The sequence below is a fragment of the Protomyctophum bolini genome (assembly GCF_963924005.1).
Source record: "Protomyctophum bolini genome assembly, chromosome: 20".
NCBI lineage: Eukaryota > Metazoa > Chordata > Actinopteri > Myctophiformes > Myctophidae > Protomyctophum > Protomyctophum bolini.
In genome coordinates, this window is record NC_137881.1 from 28,825,861 (window position 1) to 28,849,715 (window position 23,855).

At 43.0% G+C, this 23,855-nt stretch overlaps 2 protein-coding genes across 3 annotated transcripts in view; one reads left to right on the forward strand and one right to left on the reverse strand.

Annotated features, from left to right (window-relative positions):
• Nucleotides 1-330: 330 nt before the first annotated feature.
• LOC308335311 (CD276 antigen homolog) lies at nucleotides 331-10,074 on the reverse strand (the record flags this gene model as incomplete). The annotated part of the gene is made up of 6 exons (XM_080792330.1): nucleotides 331-494; nucleotides 1,111-1,233; nucleotides 1,731-2,054; nucleotides 5,106-5,420; nucleotides 5,537-5,875; nucleotides 10,065-10,074. 6 exons carry the CDS (start codon nucleotides 10,072-10,074, stop codon nucleotides 472-474), a joined length of 1,134 nt encoding a protein of 377 aa, XP_080648456.1. The 3' UTR covers nucleotides 331-471.
• A 12,921-nt stretch (nucleotides 10,075-22,995) lies between these two features.
• The window catches only part of exoc6b (exocyst complex component 6B), a 141,419-nt gene continuing 140,559 nt past the window's right edge, over nucleotides 22,996-23,855 (forward strand). For both annotated transcript variants that reach the window (XM_080792738.1, XM_080792739.1), the window contains exon 1: nucleotides 22,996-23,144. In XM_080792738.1, the coding sequence (XP_080648864.1) occupies nucleotides 23,056-23,144 (89 nt within the window). In that variant the 5' untranslated portion in view covers nucleotides 22,996-23,055. The remainder of the gene's footprint in view (nucleotides 23,145-23,855) is intronic.

Genomic DNA, 23,855 nt, shown 5'->3' on the forward strand with positions numbered 1-23,855 from the left:
ACAAAAACTTAACTTAGGCACATGGCAACAATTAAACTGCTAAAGCGTAACAGCATAGATAAGGGGTTCCAATTTAATGGAGCTAGATACTGATACCGATACTACTAGACATGAAACTATACAATGAATGTCAAAGAAACTGACATTACTGACCATGACTTGACATGAAACTGACATTGATTTGAAGATACTCAAAGTTCACGGTCCGAGGAGCGGACCGTGACAATCTCAAAGAGCACAGTGCACACACAGAGACACAGAGACTGGAGCGTGCAACAATTCTACTTACAGTATGTACAATTTGGAGATACTTAGAGATATTAGATACGTACTGGCGACGGTGGTAACCATGACAACCTGGACTCACTCAGACATGTGGTGTAACCATGGATGGGACAGTCTCCAGTCCAGCAGAGAGCAGCGTCTGCTCAGCATCTCCTCCTGGGTGGTTACAGCTGAGGTCCACATGCTTCAGATGGGAGGAGGGGTTGTGTCTGCAGTATATTACAGTGATTGGTCAGTGATGTGAGACAGTGATTGGTCAGTGGGATGAGACAGTGATTGGTCAGTGGGATGTGAGACAGTGATTGGTCAGTGGGATGAGACAGTGATTGGTCAGTGGGATGAGACAGTGATTGGTCAGTGAGATGTGAGGCAGTGATTGGTCAGTGATATGTGAGGCAGTGAGATGTGAGACAGTGATTGGTCAGTGAGATGTGAGGCAGTGATTGGTCAGTGAGCTGTGAGGCAGTGATTGGTCAGTGAGATATGAGACAGTGATTGGTCAGTGAGATATGAGACAGTGATTAGTCAGTGAGATGTGAGGCAGTGATTAGTCAGTGAGATATGAGACAGTGATTAGTCAGTGAGATGTGAGGCAGTGATTAGTCAGTGAGATGTGAGGCAGTGATTGGTCAGTGAGACGTGAGGCAGTGATTGGTCAGTGAGACGTGAGGCAGTGATTGGTCAGTGAGATGTGAGGCAGTGATTGGTCAGTGAGATGTGAGATTGGTCAGTAATTCTCGTCTTCACATGATGACACATAGATGGATGGATTTATATCAATATAGATTGTAAATAAATCTAGTTAAAAATAAATTAAAGACTCACAAGTTTTGTTTTTTTTGTTCCAGAATACAGTTGCCAGTGCTACTACAGTTGCCAGTGCTACTGCGTACATGGAGACAGTAACAATAAGCCCTGGTCTGCCTCTGCCTGTTGGTCCTTTAGGAGCTGAAAGACAGAAATAGAAAACATAAATAGAAAAGAAAATCTCTTTACATTTTTTATTCCCCTGCGAATGCTTCCTAGGCAAACTGGAGTAATGGCCATTTAGACCCGAGGATGAATCTACAAATGTCTTCTAAATCCTGACAGTTTTCTGAAAAACCTACGTTTCTATGTCAGTGGTTCTCAAACTTGTTCATGTCAAGGAGCCCCTGGCTGCACAGAATTATCTGTAATTGGCCGCCGACCCCCATCTCAAAATATGTTGTTCCAGGGACCCCCACCCAGAAGCAAATATTTGAGTTAAAAACGTTCGCTCTGAAAGAGTATATTCAAAGCTTTGCGGCACATTTTCATGATATTTCAAAAATAGCAGGCTACGCTAGTCCAGCTTTAAATCTAGCTTTAAATCCAAAAATCTGAAAAAACACACACACACACACACACACACACACACACACACACAAACACACACACACACACACACACACACACACACACACCTTTGTAAAGCGGGTTGTCCACAGCCTCGCTCTGCTCCACACTGAACAGGTTCTTTATCGCACAGGATACTCTTTTAACTTTTCTCCCTTCCTCGTCGTTGCTGAACGTCGCCGTCCGGGACTCGGGTCCGCTCCATTCCTCATCGTTGTAGATCCTGGTCTCGTTGGGTTTGGGTGGAGTCCATTTCTCATCGTGGAACCTCCATCGATAGACGACCACGCCCGACTCTGTGACGTCCCCGAATACGATGCACTGCAGCGTGCAGTTGCTGGAGTTGGAGTCACGTGGTGCCACGATGGATAGCTCTGGATGTGGGACTTTCTCTGTTGAGGACACAGAATGAAGACATGAAGAATGAATGCACCACACATCTATTATGAACACACCGGCACGCCCACATGCACATACGCGCACATGCACATACGCACACATGCACACACCCACACGCTGGGGCAACTGACTGAAGACGAGATGTTAACATGCCTCCTGCTGACCCTGAACTGACCTCTATGCATGAGGAGTCCAAGCCCCTTCTTTTCACCCGACAGGAGAGGGAGTTTCCCCAGTTGGAAACGTAGCGCGTGGGAGGAACGGGAACATGTTATTCCAAGCAGTTATTCCTCTCCCCTCCATCAGGCGCCCCGGCTGGCCAGAGGGAGGCGGTATGAGCCGGATTTCGATTACATCTTTAGCCCAGCCCGATACTGCACCGCATCAAAATATCTACAATTTCCATTACAATTGAAATAAAGTATCTCCTCGCACTACCCCCCCTCCCCCCCTGGAGGGAATCGACGCCCCTTTCTTCAACATTTCAACAACAGTGTTGCCATGTCTGCTTGTTATAAGTGACTTTGGGCATGTCAATATTTGTAGTTGCGGGCAATGTTCCCCCTAAGGTGCGCCCATGCGCACACGGCCAAATGCTCTCGCGCACAACTGAAATCTGTCAAACACAGACACCGACGCTGGTATAAAAGGAAAAAAAAAAAGTTATTTTCTTTTAAATGGCGCAGTCATACTCCTGTGTATGACTGCACCGTCTGCGCGACGACCTTAGAGGTGGAGACAGCTTTCTTCAATCAATCCCTCTGCTATGTAGAGCTACATATAATAATAGCCCATAGCTGGCGTAGTAGGGGCATAGACTGTAAAAAATATGGACAAAGCGTTCCCCGGGTCTAACATGAATGTAAAATGAAGCCTGTCAGTCCTTGCAATGGAAGTCGCCATCTTTCTAGATCCGTTTTGGTCCAGCTGGCCATTGGCTGGCCCAGACAACGAGGCGGGACTTCCCCCCTTCTTCTCCGTTGGTTTTTATTTTGACTCGAGTGGGAGGGGAATCCCTATCATAGACTGTAACGGTAGCCACGCCCCTCAGAACATACGCGACTTTATGGTCATTTTTTTAATTAATGGGGCCATAATTTTCCAAAAAGAATATTATGACATTAGAAGTGACTAGAAGAAGAAATTATTCATGACCATGTTTATTAAGGTAATACAGTCTAGGTGAAGTTGGGCCCAAATACATGGACTTCTATGGGGCTATGGGTTTTTCTGGGTCCAATGACAGCGCCACAACAGGCCATTATATGAACTTTCATTTCCTTAGTGGCTTCACAAAATATCTGTCTGACTGCCCCCCTGAGTAGGGGCCATAAGGGGCTGCTGACGTTCGACAATCTGAGAAACTAGGAGTTCAAAGACACACCAACAAACTCGTCTTAGTGTGTGTGTGTGTGTGTGTGTGTCAATAAAGTTTACGTTTTCTCATGCCCCCCATGTAATGCAATATCGAGTATTCATATACCTGTCATTCTCAACCTGTGGGTCCCCACATGATTTGGGGGTGGGGGACCACAGATGACAGTGAAGTGACAATTTAAGGACTTTTAAGACTTTTATAATACCTCAAAGCCAAAGGCTCTAAAAGAAAAATACCATTACTACATCAAAAGTAATCAGAAAACCATGCATGCTATAAAAACTGGTCAAACATTTGCCAGATTATTAAATAATAAAGAAAGAGGCAACAATAGTGAAAATAGCCGATCTACAAGTTCACAACGAGTTTGTAGATCGGCTATTTTCACAATATTTATCTGTGGAACCATTCTGTTGCTTGTCTGGGTGGGGGGTCCCCTGTTCAAATATGATTACTTTGGGGGGTCACAGCCTGAAAAGGTTGAGAACCACTGATATAGACTAACTGAATATCCTTAGCCTTGATATAAAATAAAAATGTTGTAACTTGCGTAACCTTATGTAACTATTCATTAATTCACTCGTAGTCGTAGGCCTATACCAAAATCCATTTGGAAAAAAATCACACCTGTGTGAAGTGAGGGGCGCTCACTTCGCATTATCTAACGTTTGGATAGTTGGTGTCAAGGTGACGTAATGTTTGCTTAGTAGTTGCTGATGTCTGCTCAGGAGGTTTGAGTGTTTGCTCAGACCAAAAACAATTTGAGGGAACATTGGTTGCGGGTAGTGTTTTTGGGGGCTTGTTTCTAAAGTGTAGGCCCCTAGTTGCTTATTTGGGCTTGTTTCTAAAGTGTAGATGTTTATTTGGGCTTGTTTCTAAAGTGTAGTTGTTTATTTGGTCTTGTTTCTAAAGTGTAGTTGTTTATTTGGTCTATTTTCTAAAATCGTAGTTGTTTATTTGGGCTTTTTTCTACAGTATAGTTGCTTATTTGGTCTCGTTTCCAAAGTGTAGTTGTTTATTTGGTCTCGTTTCTAAAGTGCAGTTGTTTATTTGGTCTTGTTTCTAAAGTGTAGTTGTTCATTTGGTCTTGTTTCTAAAGTGTAGTTGTTTATTTGGGCTTGTTTCTAAAGTGTAGTTGTTTATTTGGTCTTGTTTCTAAAGTGTAGTTGTTTATTTGGTATTGTTTCTAAAGTGTAGTTGTTTATTTGGTCTTGTTTCTAAAGTGTAGTTGTTCATTTGGTCTTGTTTCTAAAGTGTAGTTGTTCATTTGGTCTTGTTTCTAAAGTGTAGTTGTTTATTTGGGCTTGTTTCTAAAGTGTAGTTGTTTATTTGGTCTTGTTTCTAAAGTGTAATGTTTATTTGGTCTCGTTTCTAAAGTGTAGTTGTTTATTTGGTCTCGTTTCTAAAGTGTAGATGTTTATTTGGGCTTGTTTCTAAAGTGTAGTTGCTTATTTGGTCTCGTTTCTAAAGTGTAGTTGTTTATTTGGTCTCGTTTCTAAAGTGTAGATGTTTATTTGGGCTTGTTTCTAAAGTGTAGTTGCTTATTTGGTCTTGTTTCTAAAGTGTAGTTGTTTATCCTCTAATAAATGTTTCAATCAAATAAAAATACCAAAACAAATCATAAAGGACAGACAATAACAGATCCATAACGACAAGTCATACTTACTCATCTCTTTAAGCAGGTAAGTCTTGCCGTGAAGTCTCTCGTTGATCTCCACAGAATACTGCCCGATGTCTTCTGCGGTCATGTTGTCGATGACCAGCCGTCCGGTGTCTGGGTCCAGCGTGGAGCGGTCTCGAAACGTCCCGTAGTAATCCAGACCATCATCCAGATACCACTCCGCTGCCAGGTTGCGTCCGTGCCTCCACAGGATGCTGGTGACGGCTTCAGAAATAGAGCTGTAGTCTGGGAACAGTTCCACGCGGATGCCTCTGCCTCGTGGTGGAAGGTATTTCACTTGGTCATCTCTTGGCCCTCCAGCTTTAAATCAATACACGTTGGTGTTCTTTAGTGTTTTTGATATTTCAAAACCCAGAATAACCACATATAAAACCATATAAAAAGGCCCAACACTGGTTATGAACATGAAATCTTACCAACAAAGAGCTGGATCGTACTGTAGCCCACGTGTGGAACGAGACAGCGGTAGGTCCCGATGTCCGAGAGCCTCACCCCGGTCAGCCTCAGTGAGATGTTTCCGTGTTGCAGCTCCTCGTGAAACAGGAACGTCCTCCGTTTGTACAAGAGGTTCACGATGGTTTTAACGGGACGTCCATCTTGGAAAACGTAAACGTTCTGTGGCGCCAGGTGAGCTCTGGTCCACAACACTGAACGTCTCTCCATGTTGAGCTGTGGCTCAAGGTGACACGGAAGGATCGCCTCGCCTCCCAGTCTGGCCAGCACAGGCTGAGAGGACCCGTTGACCTGGTGTTGTCCTAAAAACACAACCCAAATGAGATATACTTTATTGTCACCACGAGGGGAAATTTGTCTTGGGCAAAAGTGCAGTAGTATAGTATGTTTTTAGAACACAGACAAAACACAGTAGTAGCAGCAGCATTGTACAATCATTGGAGAGAATAGTCACATGGTATAGTATCACAAGATTAGTAGAACAGTGCACATTTGCACTCAAAGTATGAAAATAAAAAGTACAAAAGAGTAATTCACCAAATAAGAAGTTATTCACAAGGTATGGTATCACAGCGCCTCTAGTGGCTCCAATGAAGTTCGCCCCGCTTCATAAATAGACCATCTTTGGCGTAAGTACAGATAAGTACGGCCCGGGGCTGCGTCCAAATTTATTCCCTATGCCCCATACAGTGCACTGCGTTGAGGTTCCGCCATTTTGTTCTATTGTCCGAATATGTAGTGAGCATTTTTGCACCCTAATGTAGTGGACTGAAGTATCCCACAATGCACCGGGAATTGTAGGGACCAGTGGCGGAAACTCCGTGGGTTCAGAGGCGCGACTGAACCCCCTGGCATTTTGGCAAAAGCGCGACTGAACCCACTGGCATTTTGGCAAAATATATCAATATGCACTGTCCACTGAAATTTCCCTTCCCCAGTGGTCATGTTGTCATGCACGTAGTCACATACCTTTAGGGGGTTGGGGGCGCTTGGGCAAGATAGGTGTTGGTACCAACCGAAAAAACAAAACTGGTTTTTTTTCCACCGCTGGGGGGGGGGGGGGGGGGGGGCTGCATGAACCCCCTGCCGTTATAAGAACTTTCCGCCACTGGTAGGGACCATCCGATGGTCACTACAAAAACGCAGCGAAGCAAATCTACCCCATAATGCATTGCGCAAGCTCGCTCTTGAGCGCACATGCACACGTTTGCGCACGTGCGCTGCTTCTGCATGCATGCGCTCCAACTCAGAAGAGGCAGAAGTTGAACCAGCGAAATAAATGTACTTTTGAATGTTTGTTTTCCTTCTCTTTTCTTCCCTGGCGGATCTCGAAGCTACAGATCTCGAAATTAATGATCTAGTGCATTTATTTGCAATTGATTTATTTCATTTTTAATAAAAGTATATTCATTTGCAATAGTATTACTATTCTGATTCATTGTATCACCCATCCTGCTACCCTAATAGACAGGGGGTACATGAGCACATGGCCGTTCATTCGTGCTCTATCTCCGACCAAGCCACACTTCCACCACACATCTCTCTATGCAAAATGAAACCTGCACACTCCCACAAAAGATATAGACTACATTGCATTCGCCAAAAATGTCTTATTTACTGTTTAAATATTACTTTTCTGAAACACGCTATTCTTGCTCAACCTCAACAGCCTACGTCAGAATCGTCATGTTGGCGTCTACTACGCCAACTACGTTCACTTAATGGGGCCAGTCCTTCACAGTGACACACGCGTTACATCAACCACGCGACCGGGATGGTTTCTACCCCTCAATGTCGTGCCTACTCTACACTGCCATCCGAAGGCCCCTCCCCCTTTCACTGCTCCTGTGTCGCCAACTACGTTCACTTAATGGGGCCAGTCCTTCACAGTGACACACGCGTTAGATGAACCACGCGACCGGGATGGTTTCTACCCCTCAATGTCGTGCCTACTCTACACAGCCATCCCAAGTCCCCTCCCCCTTTCACTGCTCCTGTGTGTGACCTGTGAACTACTCTCTGACTGCACTGTAGGCTACTCACTCCACCAACAACAAAGACACAAACAACAACGACTCATGCTTGCCACCGCCAACTGGACTGGAATATACTCTGCCATCACCCCCCCAAAAACACAATATGCCACGAAGAAAACGCAGCGCACTTTCTAAATACACGCGTGCCTCCAAACATTTGCGAGCCAGTCGCGCAAAACAAACCCAAACAGGTAAATCACACAGCATGTTGCATCCTTCTCAATGTTTCTTGCTTAATCGTTCGTTTGATTTATCCATACATCGCTCTGTGTGTGTGTGTGTGTGTGTGTGTGTGTGTCGCGTCGCCCTCCAGCTGCAATTGCGAGTGTGCGCTGTGTGCACACTACTGAGTTTAAAAACACAGCTGAAACATGAAGTGGAGTCTGTCAACTCCCGCAATTTCCTTCTTCCCATATTGCGCTGCAACGTAACTAGGATTCAATTAATCAATCACTACATTAGTTGCCTGTTCAATCTATCATCTTTTGTTTTACTGCCCATTATATGAAGCATTAACACATTACACATTTACATATTTTGTAAAATGACAACCATCTGTGCAGACTTTTTCTGGTTGGAGGACTATGAAAAACTGGAATTATGTTTTAGGAAAGGTACTTTTGCTTTGGCAGACTTTTTATGCAGGGCGTGGGAAATAAGGCAGAATCTTTTGTTTGTGTAAAAAAAAAAGGGAATATCAACAAAACATATCTGTTTATTGTACACAATGCAATATTGAATGCAATGATATGGTGTGTCCTGTAAGCCCATGTGGGCTGGGCGCCTTTGGTGCATGACACAAAAATAAAGAAATCTATCTATCTATCTATTCAGGCCCATTCAATTAATCTATCACTACATTAGTTGCCTGTTCAAAACTAAACTACACTTTATGAAATCATTGTTGCAGCCTACACACATATATTCAGGCCCATTCAGAACACATTTCCCAAATCTCAGTGATTTATCCACACATCGCTCTGTGTGTGTGTGGGCGTGTGTGTGTGTCGCGTCGCCCTCCAGCTGCAATTGCGAGTGTGCGCTGTGTGCAGGGCACACTACTGAGTTTAAAAACACAGCTGAAACATGAAGTGGAGTCTGTCAACTCCCGCAATTTCTTTCTTCCCATATTGCGCTGCAACGACACTGGGATGAGGCCCCCGAAGGGGGCCGAAATTCTAGTAATAATAATAATAGTATTACTATTCTGATTCATTGTATCACCAGCGCATGACGTTAGGAGAGGAATCACCAAACGTCCGTATTGCGAGCTTGTAGATCAGCTACTGTTGGTAATTCTTTACCAAATCTACAAGCTCACAATACGGACGTCATGTTGCTTATAGATCGGCTATTTTTGGTGTATCCCCCCCCCCCCCCCAGGCTTAGTGGGGCTTCATGTGGTTAATGCTGAGGAGGTTTTCATATTGCTGGATAATATGGATATACTATTAATTTATTGATAATAATCATTAGGCCTATGTTTTAAGAGAATAACCTTTATCATAAACATATAGGCCGCCGCCTAAATGTTGTTTTAAGAGAATAATATCTTTATCATAATAAACATATAGGCCTTAATGTTGTTTTAAGAGAATAATATCTTCATCACAATAAACATATAGGCCTTAATGTTGTTTTAAGAGAATAATATCTTTATCATAAACATATAGGCCTTAATGTTGTTTTAAGAGAATAATATCTTTATCATAAACATATATAGGCCTTAATGTTGTTTTAAGAGATTAACCTTTATCATAAACATATAGGCCTAAATGTTGTTTTAAGATAATATCTTTATCATAAACATATAGGCCTTAATGTTGTTTTAAGATAATATCTTTATCATAAACATATAGGCCTTAATGTTGTTTTAAGATAATAATATCTTTATCATAAACATATAGGCCTAAATGTTGTTTTAAGAGAATAATATCTTTATCATAAACATATAGGCCTTAAAGGCGCAGTGAAATGAAAAAGACGTTTTTCACACTTTTAGACCATATCCGTGGTCATCATATGGGCATACCTAACAATGGATGCCAAAAAAATGGGACAATTCTCATTTCTGTGTGTTTTTATATCAAAGGTCCATAAAAACGATTGTATTATTTATTTATTAAAACGAAAACGTGCTGCGTGATGACGTGTAGAGATACACATCGATAAAAGCCAATAAAAATGAAGCTCACATGTTTAATTCCCCATGTCTGCGCATCCGTGCAACACAGCTGCTTCTGATTACAGATTACTCCGTTTTTATTTCCATTCAAGATAACTGTTGAGATGATCTTTATTGTATGTATGTTTATGCAATGCTTTTATACTGAAGTGCTACACCGGAAGTACCGGATATGCCTATCAACTCACGAGTATATAATGACTAATAAAGACACTTGTATTATCATGGATACGAGCTGAATGTATTGCTGCCTCCTGAGTACTTATTTACGTTCCTCCATTATGAGTGTTTAGCCCGACTAGCTCCGGACATCTACCTTACTGCTGCTATGGCAGCTGCTCTGCCAACAGGTTATGGGCCCAGCAGGACGAAAGATGATGGAAACCGGTGGAGTCGGATTTGTTTTGATGGAGATGAACGGAACTTCGAATTATGGTTGGTGAAATTCCTCGGGTACCTAAGACTGAAAAAGCTGAAACACACCATACTGTACGAGCCTTATATCGACGACGAAAACGTGCTCGATGAGGACGAAGCAGCCGCGAGAGACGCTGCAGCCGAAGCAAGAGCCGCTGAGGACGCCGAGAAAAATGAGGAAGCATATGCCGAACTAATTCAAGTTCTCGACGATACAAGTTTGTCATTGATTATACGAGATGCAGCAGATGATGGGAGGAAGGCGTTGCAGATTCTGAAAGATCACTATGCCGGTAGGGGAAAACCAAGAGTGATAAGTTTGTACACAGAGCTGACGTCGCTCCAGAAGGCTGCTAACGAAACGATCACAGACTATATTATTCGAGCCGAAACAGCTATTACGGCACTGAGGAATGCAGAAGAGATTTTGAGTGACGGCTTACTGACAGCTATGATTCTGAAAGGGCTACCAGAATCGTATAAACCATTTTCCATCCACATCACACAAAGTGACGACAACATCACCTTCGCCGAGTTTAAAAACAAACTGAGGAGTTACGAAATCACTGAAAGGTTCAACAGCAATTCCAGGGATGACAACGTGATGAGAATAAGAGGCATGGACAAAGACGTGAGACTGTCCTGTTACAACTGCGGCCAGAGGGGGCATAAAGCTTTCGAGTGTGAAGATGCTGCCGGTCAGAGAGAACAGAGACAGTGGTGCAGTCTTTGCAAAAGTCCCACGCACAACGATACCACCTGCAGGCGGAGAAGACGGAGAGACAACGTCAACGTGACGCAGGATGAAGAGGAGCACACGTTCACCTTCAAGGTGGGCCAGGTGAATCGCGACTTGGACGGCACCGGGAGACCGAAGCAGAGACTATGTCAGGGCAGTGAGGGCACTGCTCTGAGCATCGGGCTGATGGTCGACACCGGGGCTACGACACATATTGTGACCGACGTGAAGAAATTCCGAAACTTCGACGAGAGTTTCGAGCCACGGAAACATGTTCTGGAGATGGCTGATGGAGTGAGGGCCTCTGGCATAGCGCTGAAGAGAGGTACTGCAATAGTTTACCTGATAGATGACAAGGGCCGAGAGGTGGAAACTATGCTGAAGGGGGCGCTGTATGTTCCATCCTTTCCCCAAGACATTTTCTCGGTGAACGCAGCGATATCCAACGGAGCCACAGTCTTCTTCAAAGAGAGACAGAACAAGCTCATCCAAAAAGATGGCACGACATTCGACATTAAGGTACATGACAGGTTGTTTTACTTAAACACTGTGGAAAAGATTACTAATGTTGATGAATGTCATGGGTGTTATGATCTCAAAACGTGGCATGAAATTCTAGGACATTGTAACTACGAGGATGTGTTGAAATTGCAGAATGTAACTGAGGGTATGGAAATCAAAGGCAAGGTTGATATTTCCAAATTATCATGTGAAGTGTGCACAAAAGGTAAATTTGCTCAGAGCCGAAACAGAGAGCCAGACCAAAGAGCTAAAGCTGCACTAGAACTTGTACATACTGATTTATCTGGACCAATCGATCCAACGGCTAGAGATGGATTCAGATATACTCTAGCATTTACTGATGATTATTCAGGAGCAACTTTTGTTTATTTCTTGAAATCTAAGAGTGACACAGTCAAAGCTGCAGAGAAATTCATTGCTGATGTTTCACCTTATGGGAAAATTAAGTGTATTCGATCAGATAATGGTACGGAGTATACATCTGGTCACTTTCAAGCATTGCTAAGCAAGAATGCCATCAGACATGAGACCTCAGCTCCTTATTCACCCCATCAGAATGGGACAGCTGAAAGAAATTGGAGAACGCTGTTTGAAATGGCCAGATGCATGCTAATTGAGTGCAATTTACCAAAAGAATTGTGGACCTATGCAGTAATGACTGCTGCTGTCATTCGAAATAGGTGTTTCAACAAGCGTGTAGGACAGACCCCATATTATATGCTGACAGGAAAGAAGCCAAACCTTTCGAGAATGAGAACATTTGGGTCCCCATGCTATGCATACAAGCAAGACAAGAAAAAGTTGGATTCACGATGTGAAGAAGGTATCTTTGTAGGCTATGACAAATACAGCCCAGCTTACTTGGTGTTTTACCCTGACACAGGGAAAGTAACTAAACACAGATTGGTAAAATTCATTCAGAAGAGTGTCGCCGAGAGTCAGACTCAAACAGGGCAAGATTTTGAGGATGGTGTTTGCAGTGGGATTCAGAAGAGTGTCGCTGAGAGTCAGACTCAAACGGGGCAAGATTTTGAGGATGATGCTTGCAGTGGGAGGGGAGCTGTAAATGACCTACCTGAAGTTGAGAAAAACAATGAGACACAAGAACAAGAGTCAGAGATGAGCGAACTGGTTGATAGTCAGGCAGGTGAAAGCAGCCAGAGTGCAAAATATCCCAAAAGAGAAGTGAAACCACCTCAATATTTAAAGGATTATGAGTGTCAAGTAAAATCTAATGACCAGGATGATATAACCTTTGATTATTGTTATAGAGTCATTTGTGATGTGCCACACACAGTAAAGCAGGCTATGGCCTCACCTAACTCTGAGTTATGGGCAAGAGCTATGGATGAGGAAATTGAATCACTAAAGGAAAATGACACGTTTACCCTGACTAAACTGCCAGAAGGCAAAGAAGTAGTGGGGGGTAGATGGGTTTATGCTTTAAAAACAAATGCAGATGAATCTGAACAATTCAAGGCACGTTATGTAGCCAAAGGTTTCAACCAAAAACCAGGTGTGGATTATGAAGAAACTTTTTCACCTACAGCAAATCTGACTAGTGTAAGGGTATTGATGCAAAAAGCAGCACAAGAGAATATGATCTTACATCAAATGGACGTCAAAACAGCCTACCTACATGCACCAATAGATTTCGAGATTTACATGAGACAACCAGAGGGATATGAAGTCACATCTGAAAATGGGGACATGCTGGTTTGTAAACTGAAGAAATCTTTGTATGGTTTAAAACAATCAGGTAGAAACTGGAACAAGATGTTGCATGATTTTTTGACTGAAAATCAATTTATTCAGAACCCAGTTGATTATTGTGTTTACACAAGGGAAATGAAGGATCAGAAGGTATTCATTTTATTTTGGGTCGATGATATAATTATTGCAACAAGTGATGACAATGTGATGACTGATGTCAAAGAGATGCTTACAGCAAAATTCAGAATGAAAGACTTGGGCAAATTGAGACATTTTATTGGTATTGATTTTGAACAGGGTAATCATTGTGTGACTATGTCACAAAAGAAATATGTTGACAAAATACTGACTAGGTTTAACATGCAGGACTGCAAGCCAAGGACGACACCTAGTGAGGCAAAGTTGAACTACACTGACAGCAGTGAGCTAATGAGTGATGTCAGGAAATACAGGGAAGTTGTGGGAAGTCTAATCTATTTGACTACATGTACCAGGCCAGATCTGAGTTTTGTAGTGGGAAAACTTTCACAATATTTTTCTGAACCAACAGAAGAACAGTGGACCACAGTAAAACATGTGCTGAGATATCTAAAGGGAACCAGTGACAAACCCTTATGCTACAGGAAATGTGAAGAACTAGGATTGCTAGCTTATAGTGATGCAAACTGGGCAGAAGATACAAGTGACAGACGTAGCACTAGTGGTTATTGTGTCAGCTTAAACCCAGAGGGTCCTTTGATTTCATGGAGGTCTAAAAAGCAATGCACTGTAGCACTTTCAACTTGTGAAGCTGAGTACATGGCTCTGGCAGCAACTCTACAAGAGTGCTTGTATTTGGTTCAATTGTTACAATGTATTGATGGCTTTCATTACATGCAGCCAAAGATTTACGAGGACAATCAAGGTACAATAGCGTTAGCTAAAAATCCTGTACAGAGACAGAGGTCAAAACATATTGACATCAAATACCATTTTGTAAGATCAACTGTTAATGATGGTAAAATGATTCTCGAGTATTGTCCAACTGAACAAATGGTTGCCGATGTTATGACAAAACCAGCTAAACTGTTCCAATTGAAGAAATTTGAAAGATTCATGTTTGGATAGTAACATCAGTCCAAAGGTTTTTTTGTTTGTTTGTTTTGTTTACCAATTCACGATCAAGTGGGGGTGTTGAGATGATCTTTATTGTATGTATGTTTATGCAATGCTTTTATACTGAAGTGCTACACCGGAAGTACCGGATATGCCTATCAACTCACGAGTATATAATGACTAATAAAGACACTTGTATTATCATGGATACGAGCTGAATGTATTGCTGCCTCCTGAGTACTTATTTACGTTCCTCCATTATGAGTGTTTAGCCCGACTAGCTCCGGACATCTACCTTACTGCTGCTATGGCAGCTGCTCTGCCAACAATAACATTCAGACAGTGTATTACTCGGTTTCAACTTAATCATCACGCTAAAATATGTTTCTGAAAACATTATAGGGTAGAAATAAGCCACATAACAGTAAACTGGTTGTGTGGGCGACCGTCTGATTTGTAAACAAACACATACCACGCTGTAGCGCATAGCATAGCTACCGTCCCTAGCTACCGTCCCATCGCCTGAAGGGATGCGACACTCTGATTGGTTCAGAAACTTCAGACCGGTGTTTCATGTGGAAACACAATTTTCATGTTGTTCACCATTTCCGTTTCACTGCGCCTTTAATGTTGTTTTAAGAGAATAACCTTTATCATAAACATATAGGCCTAAATGCCTGCAAACACATTTTCATTAACCTATTCATTCATTCCTTCCTTCATGCTACCATTGATTGATTGATTGATTGATTGAAATATTTATTAACAGTTTGCAGAATTACAGTACATTTCAGATTTCAAGCACAAACTCAACTAGCTAGTACAAAGTGTGGTCTCAGATTGTGCGTTATAGATAACTCTGTTTTGTTTACTAGGATTGTGCGTTTAGATAATGTAATGCTTCTGTTTTATTTATTAGACTGCAGTTGAGTATATTCCCCCCCCATGAGCGAGGGCATTGAATGAATAATGGTGTGACGTGGTGTCAGTTCATGACGAGCACAGACAAGTCCCTCGCTTCTTTCCACCACTCCCAGAGTCACAGACACAAGTCCCTCGCTTCTCTCCACCACTCCCAGAGTCACAGACACAAGTCCCTCGCTTCTCTCCACCACTCCCAGAGCCACAGACACAAGTCCCTCGCTTCTCTCCACCACTCCCAGAGCCACAGACACGAGTCCCTCGCTTCTCTCCACCACTCCCAGAGCCACAGACACGAGTCCCTTGCTTCTCTCCACCGCTCCCAGAGTCACAGACACAAGTCCCTCACTTCTCTCTCCACCACTCCCAGAGCCACAGACACAAGTCCCTCGCTTCTCTCCACCACTCCCAGAGTCACAGACACGAGTCCCTCGCTTCTCTCCACCACTCCCAGATCCACAGACACAAGTCCCTCGCTTCTCTCCACCACTCCCAGAGTCACAGACATAAGTCCCTGTAAACGTATGTTTTCTCATGCCAATAAAGCCCTTTGAATTGAATTGAATTGAATTGAGTTTGACTCTGTACCAAATAATAAATTGCCTCAACTGATCGTCTGACCTGTCCTAGATTATAAGCCATGAAAATATTCTGCATTCTTTCCCATTCTGCAGCAAGGGGCGATATAATGCTGTGATTCATTCCACTTTACTGACCGTTTCATTGCCTATATGTCCGATTGTCCGTCATGAGTGACTATACTCGTCGCCATAATATAAGAAAATGTGTGCTGTAACTGCAGACCCGAATAGTTCTGATGATCCTCATGGGGGCTATCCGCAGCCCCGCCTCCCCCCCCCCCCAGCGGTGAAAAAAAATAAGTTGATGTTTTCTCGCGTTTACGCTGATATAATGACGTGAAGCTAGCGGAAAGGCATTTACGTGGATTTCATGTGTCCCGACCTAGAATGCCTGTGATCATTTAATTATACTTCGTACTAGTCTATATATATGATATATAAATGCCGAGTGCACTTGCATGCCTATGCATGCATTCTAGAGGCAAGTCCCATAAGGAAACTGCCCCTGCAAGCGACACCTTTTTATTTATTTATTAGGATATTTCTATAGCATGCGCGATTGCGCTGCTCACTTGACAGCCTTCTCTAGGCTACTCGCAGTGCAACGCGTTGTGAGCTTGTAGATCGGCTCCCGTGGACTCGCGGTGCATGTTAAAAAACAAACTCACAATTATAATAAGAACATAGGCCTACACTTATCTGCATTCTGCACTGTACGAATCCAACGTTGTTTAGTGTTGTTTAGTGAGTCAGTTCTCTGACTGTCGGTGTGTGTGTGTGTGTGTGTGTGTGTGTGTGTGTGTGTGTATGGAGGGGTATAATATTTGATATACATAAAATGATCACCCATACAAGTTGATCATTATAGCCTAAATAACGCTATGTCAAGTTTCATCATACTTCTGGTGGCTATTTGGAGAGCTCCAAGTTGTGCACGGAGAGAGAGAGAGACCGCCCCCCCATATCGGTGTGTGTGTGAGAGAGAGAGAGAGAGAGAGAGAGAGAGAGAGTGTGTGTGTGTGTGTGCGCGTGTGTGTGTGTGTGTGTGTGTGTGTGTGTGTGTGTGTGTGTGTGTGAGAGAGAGAGACAGAGAGAGAGAGAGAGAGAGGGGCGGACACAGGTTAGGCCGGCCGCTAGAGTAGTCACAGGCAGTGATAACGTTACGTGAAGCTCCAGGGCTCCGTGAGCCCTGTTCAGCACTTAGCCGGCTGAGGGCGTGTCAGCGGGGGGAGACAGATAAGACAAGATAGGTACGATGGAACCTGTCACGCGAAATTGCGATTATGCAACAGTTCACCCTAAAACTTACACGTCAACTCAATATCATTCTAACGAGATTTTCGAGCAAAAAAATTAATTTTTCCACCAAACTTTTACCCAGCTATGAAGCTAAAAGTGACCTCAAAACCACTAGCATGAGTTGATAGCCACCAGGAACGCTAACTCGCAGAGCCCAGAGCCGCTCTGACATTTAGACCAGATACAAGATCAATTTCATTGGTCAAATTGAGCTGGCCCGACTTTACGTCACAATCTAGATGCTAGCGTTAATAGCCTTAATAGCTTCCCGAGGGGCGTGTCATCCCCGCTTTAAGGTAATATTTTTAGATTTTTATTTCTATTTCGTCAAATAGCCGACAATATAGGAAAAGTGGTGGCAGAAACAATGTTTTTTTTGTGTTCTTGCTTGTGTAGCAGTATGGGCGTCGACTTCTACTCTGCCCATCCTCCTCCCAGTAATCGGTGAGCTGATTGCTTGCAGTATTTAAGCAGCACACACTCTGCCTGTGTTAGATTCTCCTCAGTCGGTGTGTGTTCCTGAACAGAGCTGGCCCTTTGGGCTTCAGCAAGCCACGCAGTCCCACAGCGTGTGTGTCATGAAGGACCCTTCATGACAATTATCACTCAAACAAGGCTGGCCTAATGGGCTTCACTGAAGCCCATTACCTGGCTTGGGCATAATGAAACAAACAATACTGAAGCCGCTTCAGTATTGTTTGTTTCATTATGCCCAAGCCAGGTAAGCCTCTCTCATGCCTGCAGTCAGTGTATTGTTGACTAGAGTTATGGTCATGAAATTGACCGGTTGTCTCTTGCTTTGTAGTCTGTTTGTTACCGTCCGTCTCTGCACGGACGGCACCCCCCCCCCCCCCTCTCTCGGGTTGTCTACCCCTTGTGTGCCTGGAGGCTGCCTGTGCATCCTGCCCCTAAATGAGTGGTAGGTTTGTTTATGTAGATGTTCCTTGTTGTGTAATATAATTGATTAACTTAACTTACGCCTTATTGAAATGGCCTGGTAACACTGCGGCTTGTGTTTCCAGGGCTTGGTGAAAGGATATGGAGTGTGTTGCATCAACAAATCACTCAGCTCCATATATGGGCACAAAGGGCACAGACACTTTGTGCCCATATATGGAGCTACGTCCAAATATAATTTATTCTAATTGTTATTGGAATTTACGATCTGCGTTCGCTTCCCGCGTTCGCGCGTCTTACTCGTTATAATAAGTTACAGTGAGTGTTCAGCGAGTTCCTACCTTCAACGAGCTTCAGAACCAGCAGAGAAAGTATCCAAACTTGACTAAAGTTATTCTTTGTAAAATCCCAGGCTGAATCCACGTCCATTATGAAAAATCACCAAACACAAGTTTAACTTATTCAAGGTTGAATCAATTGATTCCAGTTGTCTGCTTATACTTTCTGCTGGACTCCTCCCAGTGGGAGTCCCCAGGGAGTCCCGGAGGCTTGTTTGACAGGTTCCAGAATAATACTCGAAGAATTCAGTAGTCATAGTTACACAACAACATTAGTATGTAATACATACTATGTATGCCTAGTTGCCTACTTGTTTGACCAGTTCCAGAATGAACTTGAAGAATTCAGATTAGTTATTAGTTATTAATTATTAATTCAGTAGTATGCCTACTAATTTTGGTGGTGACACCGTGACAGTTTCCATTACAGCAGAAACGGTCTATAATTAGGTCAAAAGGTTGGTTGTAGCCTATTTTTTGAAACGTTTTACAAATATTATGACATGACACATACTCATATGATAGGAGTCGGTATGATGGATTCCTGTTCTGTTATGATGAATTCCTGTTCTGTTCTTTAACTATAGCATATAGAAGTGTCTATTTGTACGTCTCTAAATGTTTTGATGAATTGAACACGGTGGACCCTCTTGTAAACAAGTGTAATGCTTATAGGTTGTCCACTCACAGTTAACAGTCTTTGTGCTTGAAATGTACTGTAATTCTGCCAACTGTTAATACATATTTCAATCAATTGTAATAAATTGTAATTAAATGATCAAAACAGCATGATGTCATTGATCACTGCCCTATAACTGGGCCCAACCCTGGGCAGAATTTACAGAACAGAGAACATTATTTGCGAACGCAGTGAGCACTTACTATGAGACCTAGCAGATCATGTCTGTCTGTCTGTCTGTGTGTCTGTGTGTCTGTCTGTCCCGCTATCCAAATATGGAGTGTGTTGCATCAGCAATCACTCAGCTCCATATATGGGCACAAAAGGGGCCAGGTCCACTCAGCTCCATATATGGGCACAAAAGGGGCCAGTGATTTGTTTGTTGTGGACCTGGCCCCTTTTGTGCCCATATATGGAGCTATATGTCCAAAATACCCAAATATGTACGAGCTGCGTTCGCTTCCCGCGTTTGCGTCTTACTCGTTAGTAATAGTATTTAGGCTGCGCAGCTCTCACCAGCAGCAGCTGTCTGTCTGTAGTAGCTGCAGTCCAGAGGGCTGCAGCATGGCCACGTTTGGTTACCGGCGTGTGCTATAAAGGTTTCTGTGGTTTTAATGTTCACCAGCACAGCCGTGCACAACAATGTTTGGCATGTTGGTGGTGGTTGTTGCTGCAGCGCAGCTTCAATGTTACTTCCTCCTTCTGGAGTGGTGTATTCCAGTGATACACACAAGGTATGTTTGGTGTCCTTCTGTCTCCACACACACACATTCATTCATTCACTCGGTGCCTTATTGGCACCATCGGAATGTAATGTTGGACTTTGTTGTTTCAGTGTGTTTCTATGGCTGTTGCCCGTCACCGTGGCATTATGAAAGTGTGCTACTCTGCCTCACAGATGTGGTATGTTAATGTTGCTTTTCTTTGTCTGTCTTTCTGGATTTATTGTAGTATTGATTGAATAAGTGGGCTAACATGGCCGTTTTATATTGCAGGGCCAGTGAATGACAACACTGATGTTTTGCTATAGCTTATGCTTCACAAACCATACAAGAAAGTATTCTGAATGTCAGTCTACACTCCTTCCCATCCACCAACTGGGCTCCCATGAGATGGACTGGAGCCATGCTATCTGAGAGAGAGAGACTCTTATCATGTATCATGTTAATATTATGTGGTTCACCCTTTGTAGCCTCGGTCCACAAATGCAGGCTTATAGCCCATCATTGTTTTGTTATTTGGGTTCGTTCTGTCTGTTATTTGTGTCCATAACAGACTGCAATCTAGTTCTAGTAGGCTAAATGATGTACTTTGAAGGTATTTCACTGAGTCCCTAACTGCTGTTCTGTGTTCCCCTCTGCAGGACGGGTGCGGGGAACCCCGTTTGGGACCAGGTGGCGGCCCATGGCAGTGGTAACCCCCTTTATGTTGTGTTTGATGTCAATTATTTTGTTTGGTTTGATTTGTAGGGGTGCCACTGCCCTGGGTCGGTCAGCCTGGCCCTCCCCTCTTCCCCTTAGCACTGGTTCCTATAGGCTCAGTATAGTGTTGGCTAACTCACTGTTTTAATACTTTTATCCTGAATGCATTACCCTTTTTTAATGACCATGATGATACAGATGAAACTGTTAATTATAATAAAACCCTTTTGTACTTTGGTTATACCCGTTTCTGCCTTTATTCATTTAAGTGTACAACGAACCTGGTGGAGAGTAATTCAGGTTTCAGGTGGTTTTCCTTAATTGGAGTATTTATTAAAACTATTTCCTAGGGCGCAATCCCCTAGGTGGCGTAGTTGGCTATTCTAATTTATACCGCAATGCCACACATACATGTTGAGAACAACCATCAATGAATGCCTTGGCAAGCCAATTCTCAGTTTAGAGCCGTTTAGATATTTTTGAAATGTCCCCTCATGACCAAACTTTCTACAAGGTTTCATGAACTTAATTGCAGGCCTTTCCTTTCTTCATGAGCAGCCATGTTGCCCAGCACTGGCACGCACCCTTTAGTTTAGACAATTGGAGTGAAAACTTATAGTGGCATCAGGTCAGCAAAAAGTAAGGCTTAGGTGAGACAAGTTCAACTGATAGCATCAATATCAATGGTCAGGACAGAGTAATGTCTTTAATACCTTATTCAACAATGTCACATGAGTTGACAAACTGCATCATCATTCAAACATAATCCGATAGCCGATACTGTGACTGAGGTCCAAGTATGAGAGTCTGGTCGGGGATAGGGCCGAGAGAATCTCGACACTCAAGACATATATGGCCAGTGAAAGTGAAATGACTCTTTAATATCTATACCCTAGATATCATTCAGTTTCCATTTGATGTTAATTCATTGCCCCCGTGTGGCTATTTACAGCATTACTACATTTAATCAAACTTGGAGGTTTTGATTGATTTTGTTTGCTAAAAGGATTTAAAACCCAAGAAATCCTATGGCTTCATTGGGGATTCCTTCATAATTCAAATTCAATTAATCAGAAAAGGTTAAGAAAGGTTAAAATATAAACTTTAATCACACATTTTAAACTTTAATCAAATCTAAGCTTTTCCAAATGGATGATTTAATCCATTTGGAAAAGCTTAGATTTGATTAAAGTTTAAAATTGATTGATTCGTAAATAAACCGCGACTCCGCGTGCACGGACCACGACAGGGCAAATAAACAAGCCAAACCCACAAGTGTTACATGACGCACTGTACAAGGCAAGCCGGCGAGCAGTGTTGCCATGTCCGCTCATCATAAGCGAACTTGGACAATCATGTTTCTTTCTGTAAAGTTACTTGTATATTTTGATTTATTATTTGATTGAATTTGATGGATTGATTGATTTATTGAATGGGCTACTTTATTAACAGTTTGTAAAATGCAAATTTCCATTGTGGTCCTATGTATTTAATTCATCATGACTTTAAAGACATACACTAACAGTCAATAAATTATCAACACTAGCAATATAGTGCATACAATAGTATCATGTACAGAAAGCGTTTGGAGTGGGGGAATAGCGGTTTTGAAGGAGTGCAGGGAGGGAGTCACATATTTTGATGTTGGATTTGGCTGTTGATAGGGCATTTCACATTTTGGTATAGGGATGAACGACTCAGGTTCAGGTTTATTTGTCATGTGTATAGATACAGAGTATTAATACAATGACATTTATTTTGCTCAGAGCACTCTCAGTCTTACATACACAGGACATAAACAAACATCTATAGTGCAAGAAAAAGACAAAAAAACAGAAAAAAGTTCAAGTGAAGTGACAAAACAGGTCAGCTGTTCAGCAGCCTTGACTGCCTGGGGGTAGAAACTGTTACTGAGACGGGTGGTGTGAGATTTGATGCTCTGGTAGCGTTTTTTTGGAAGGGAGTGGTTTGAACAGGGTATTTGCGGGATGGCTGGTGTCTTCCACGATGTTGTCACAAGATCACTGGAGCTCCCTGTATGTGTGTTTGTCTGTTTATCACGTTATTGAAGCAGTTTGACAGCCAGAATCAGACAATCCAGACAGATTTTGTCCCAGCCAGGAGTTCAAAGAAATTCAGGGTAGACGATAGAATCACCTGTCCTTGACCCAGATTCAGTTTTTGAAGATTTACCAGATCCTGAATATATCAGTGATCTAATCCTACCTACTGTATATTGCCACCGGATACATAGCAAAACAAGCGAGCCGGACAGTATAGCAAGTTGAAGCCATTTATTAAGGATATTTTTTTCCGGATGAGTGCACCAGCTATTGTTACAGTAGGCGGGCCTTTTCAGGGTTTACCTTTTACAGGGCTTTTCTAAAGTGTACTGTACTGTGCTTGTTTCCTATTCCTAAATGCTGTTAAAACCAGTGGTTCTCAAACCTTTTCATGTCAAAGACCCCCAAATTATTGCATTTGTCATTGGGGGGGGGGGGGGGGGGAATACAGTTTAAACCAAATTCGCTTATAATGAGCGGACATGGCAACGCGAACGGCGGGGCCACGGTATTGAGTCACTCAGTTCAGGGCAGCTCAGTCAGAGTCAGAAGAAAGACTCCCAACAACATGCCAGGATGGCGAGTATAGAGACAGCCGCGGAGCATGAACGGATCCTGCGGGAGATCGAGAGCACCGACACCGTCTGCATCGGCCCGACCCTCCGGTAAGAAGCCCTCCTCCACCCACGGTGATGTCCTCCTCCCCCGGAGAGGAGAGACAAACGTCCCGGCGGACTCCCGCTGCGGTTCGTTTGGCTGTAGATGTGAGAGCAGCAGAGGTGCCACAAGTTAGATAGAAAGCAACACCACCACCCACAGGCTAGATATATCCCATAGACCGGAGGGACGTGCGTGTCTCGATTGGCTGAGATGGTAGTCAGGGGAGAAAACGTTGTCCAGATTTGTTTATCTATGCAAAATGATGAGCACACAAGAGTAAAAAAACCTACAATTATAAAATGTTATTGTTGTAGCAATAAAATAAATAACAATAAAAAGAGACATAAGGCTAGTGAAAAAGAAATATAGAAATTAAACAGAAATTATATACAGCAATTAGCAATTTGAGTAGCTCGGATAGCTCTAATGCCTTTTATGCAGCTCTGGTAGCTCTGGTCCATAGCTCTAATGAAGCCATTAGAGCTATGGACCAGAGCTACAATTTGAGTGGCGCCCTCGGTTACCTTTTCTGAATTTTGGACGGCGGTACCCTAGGGTCCCATTCCACTCTCCATAGGACGCAGATTTACCTACTGTCTGTTCACGGAGACCTGCGCGGTCGCTTGAGTGTTGGTGAGATGTTTCAAAGATGCATAAAACATCTATAGGAGACAGCGGGAATGTGTGCGAAACAGCGCGCTAATCAGAGTTGTCGT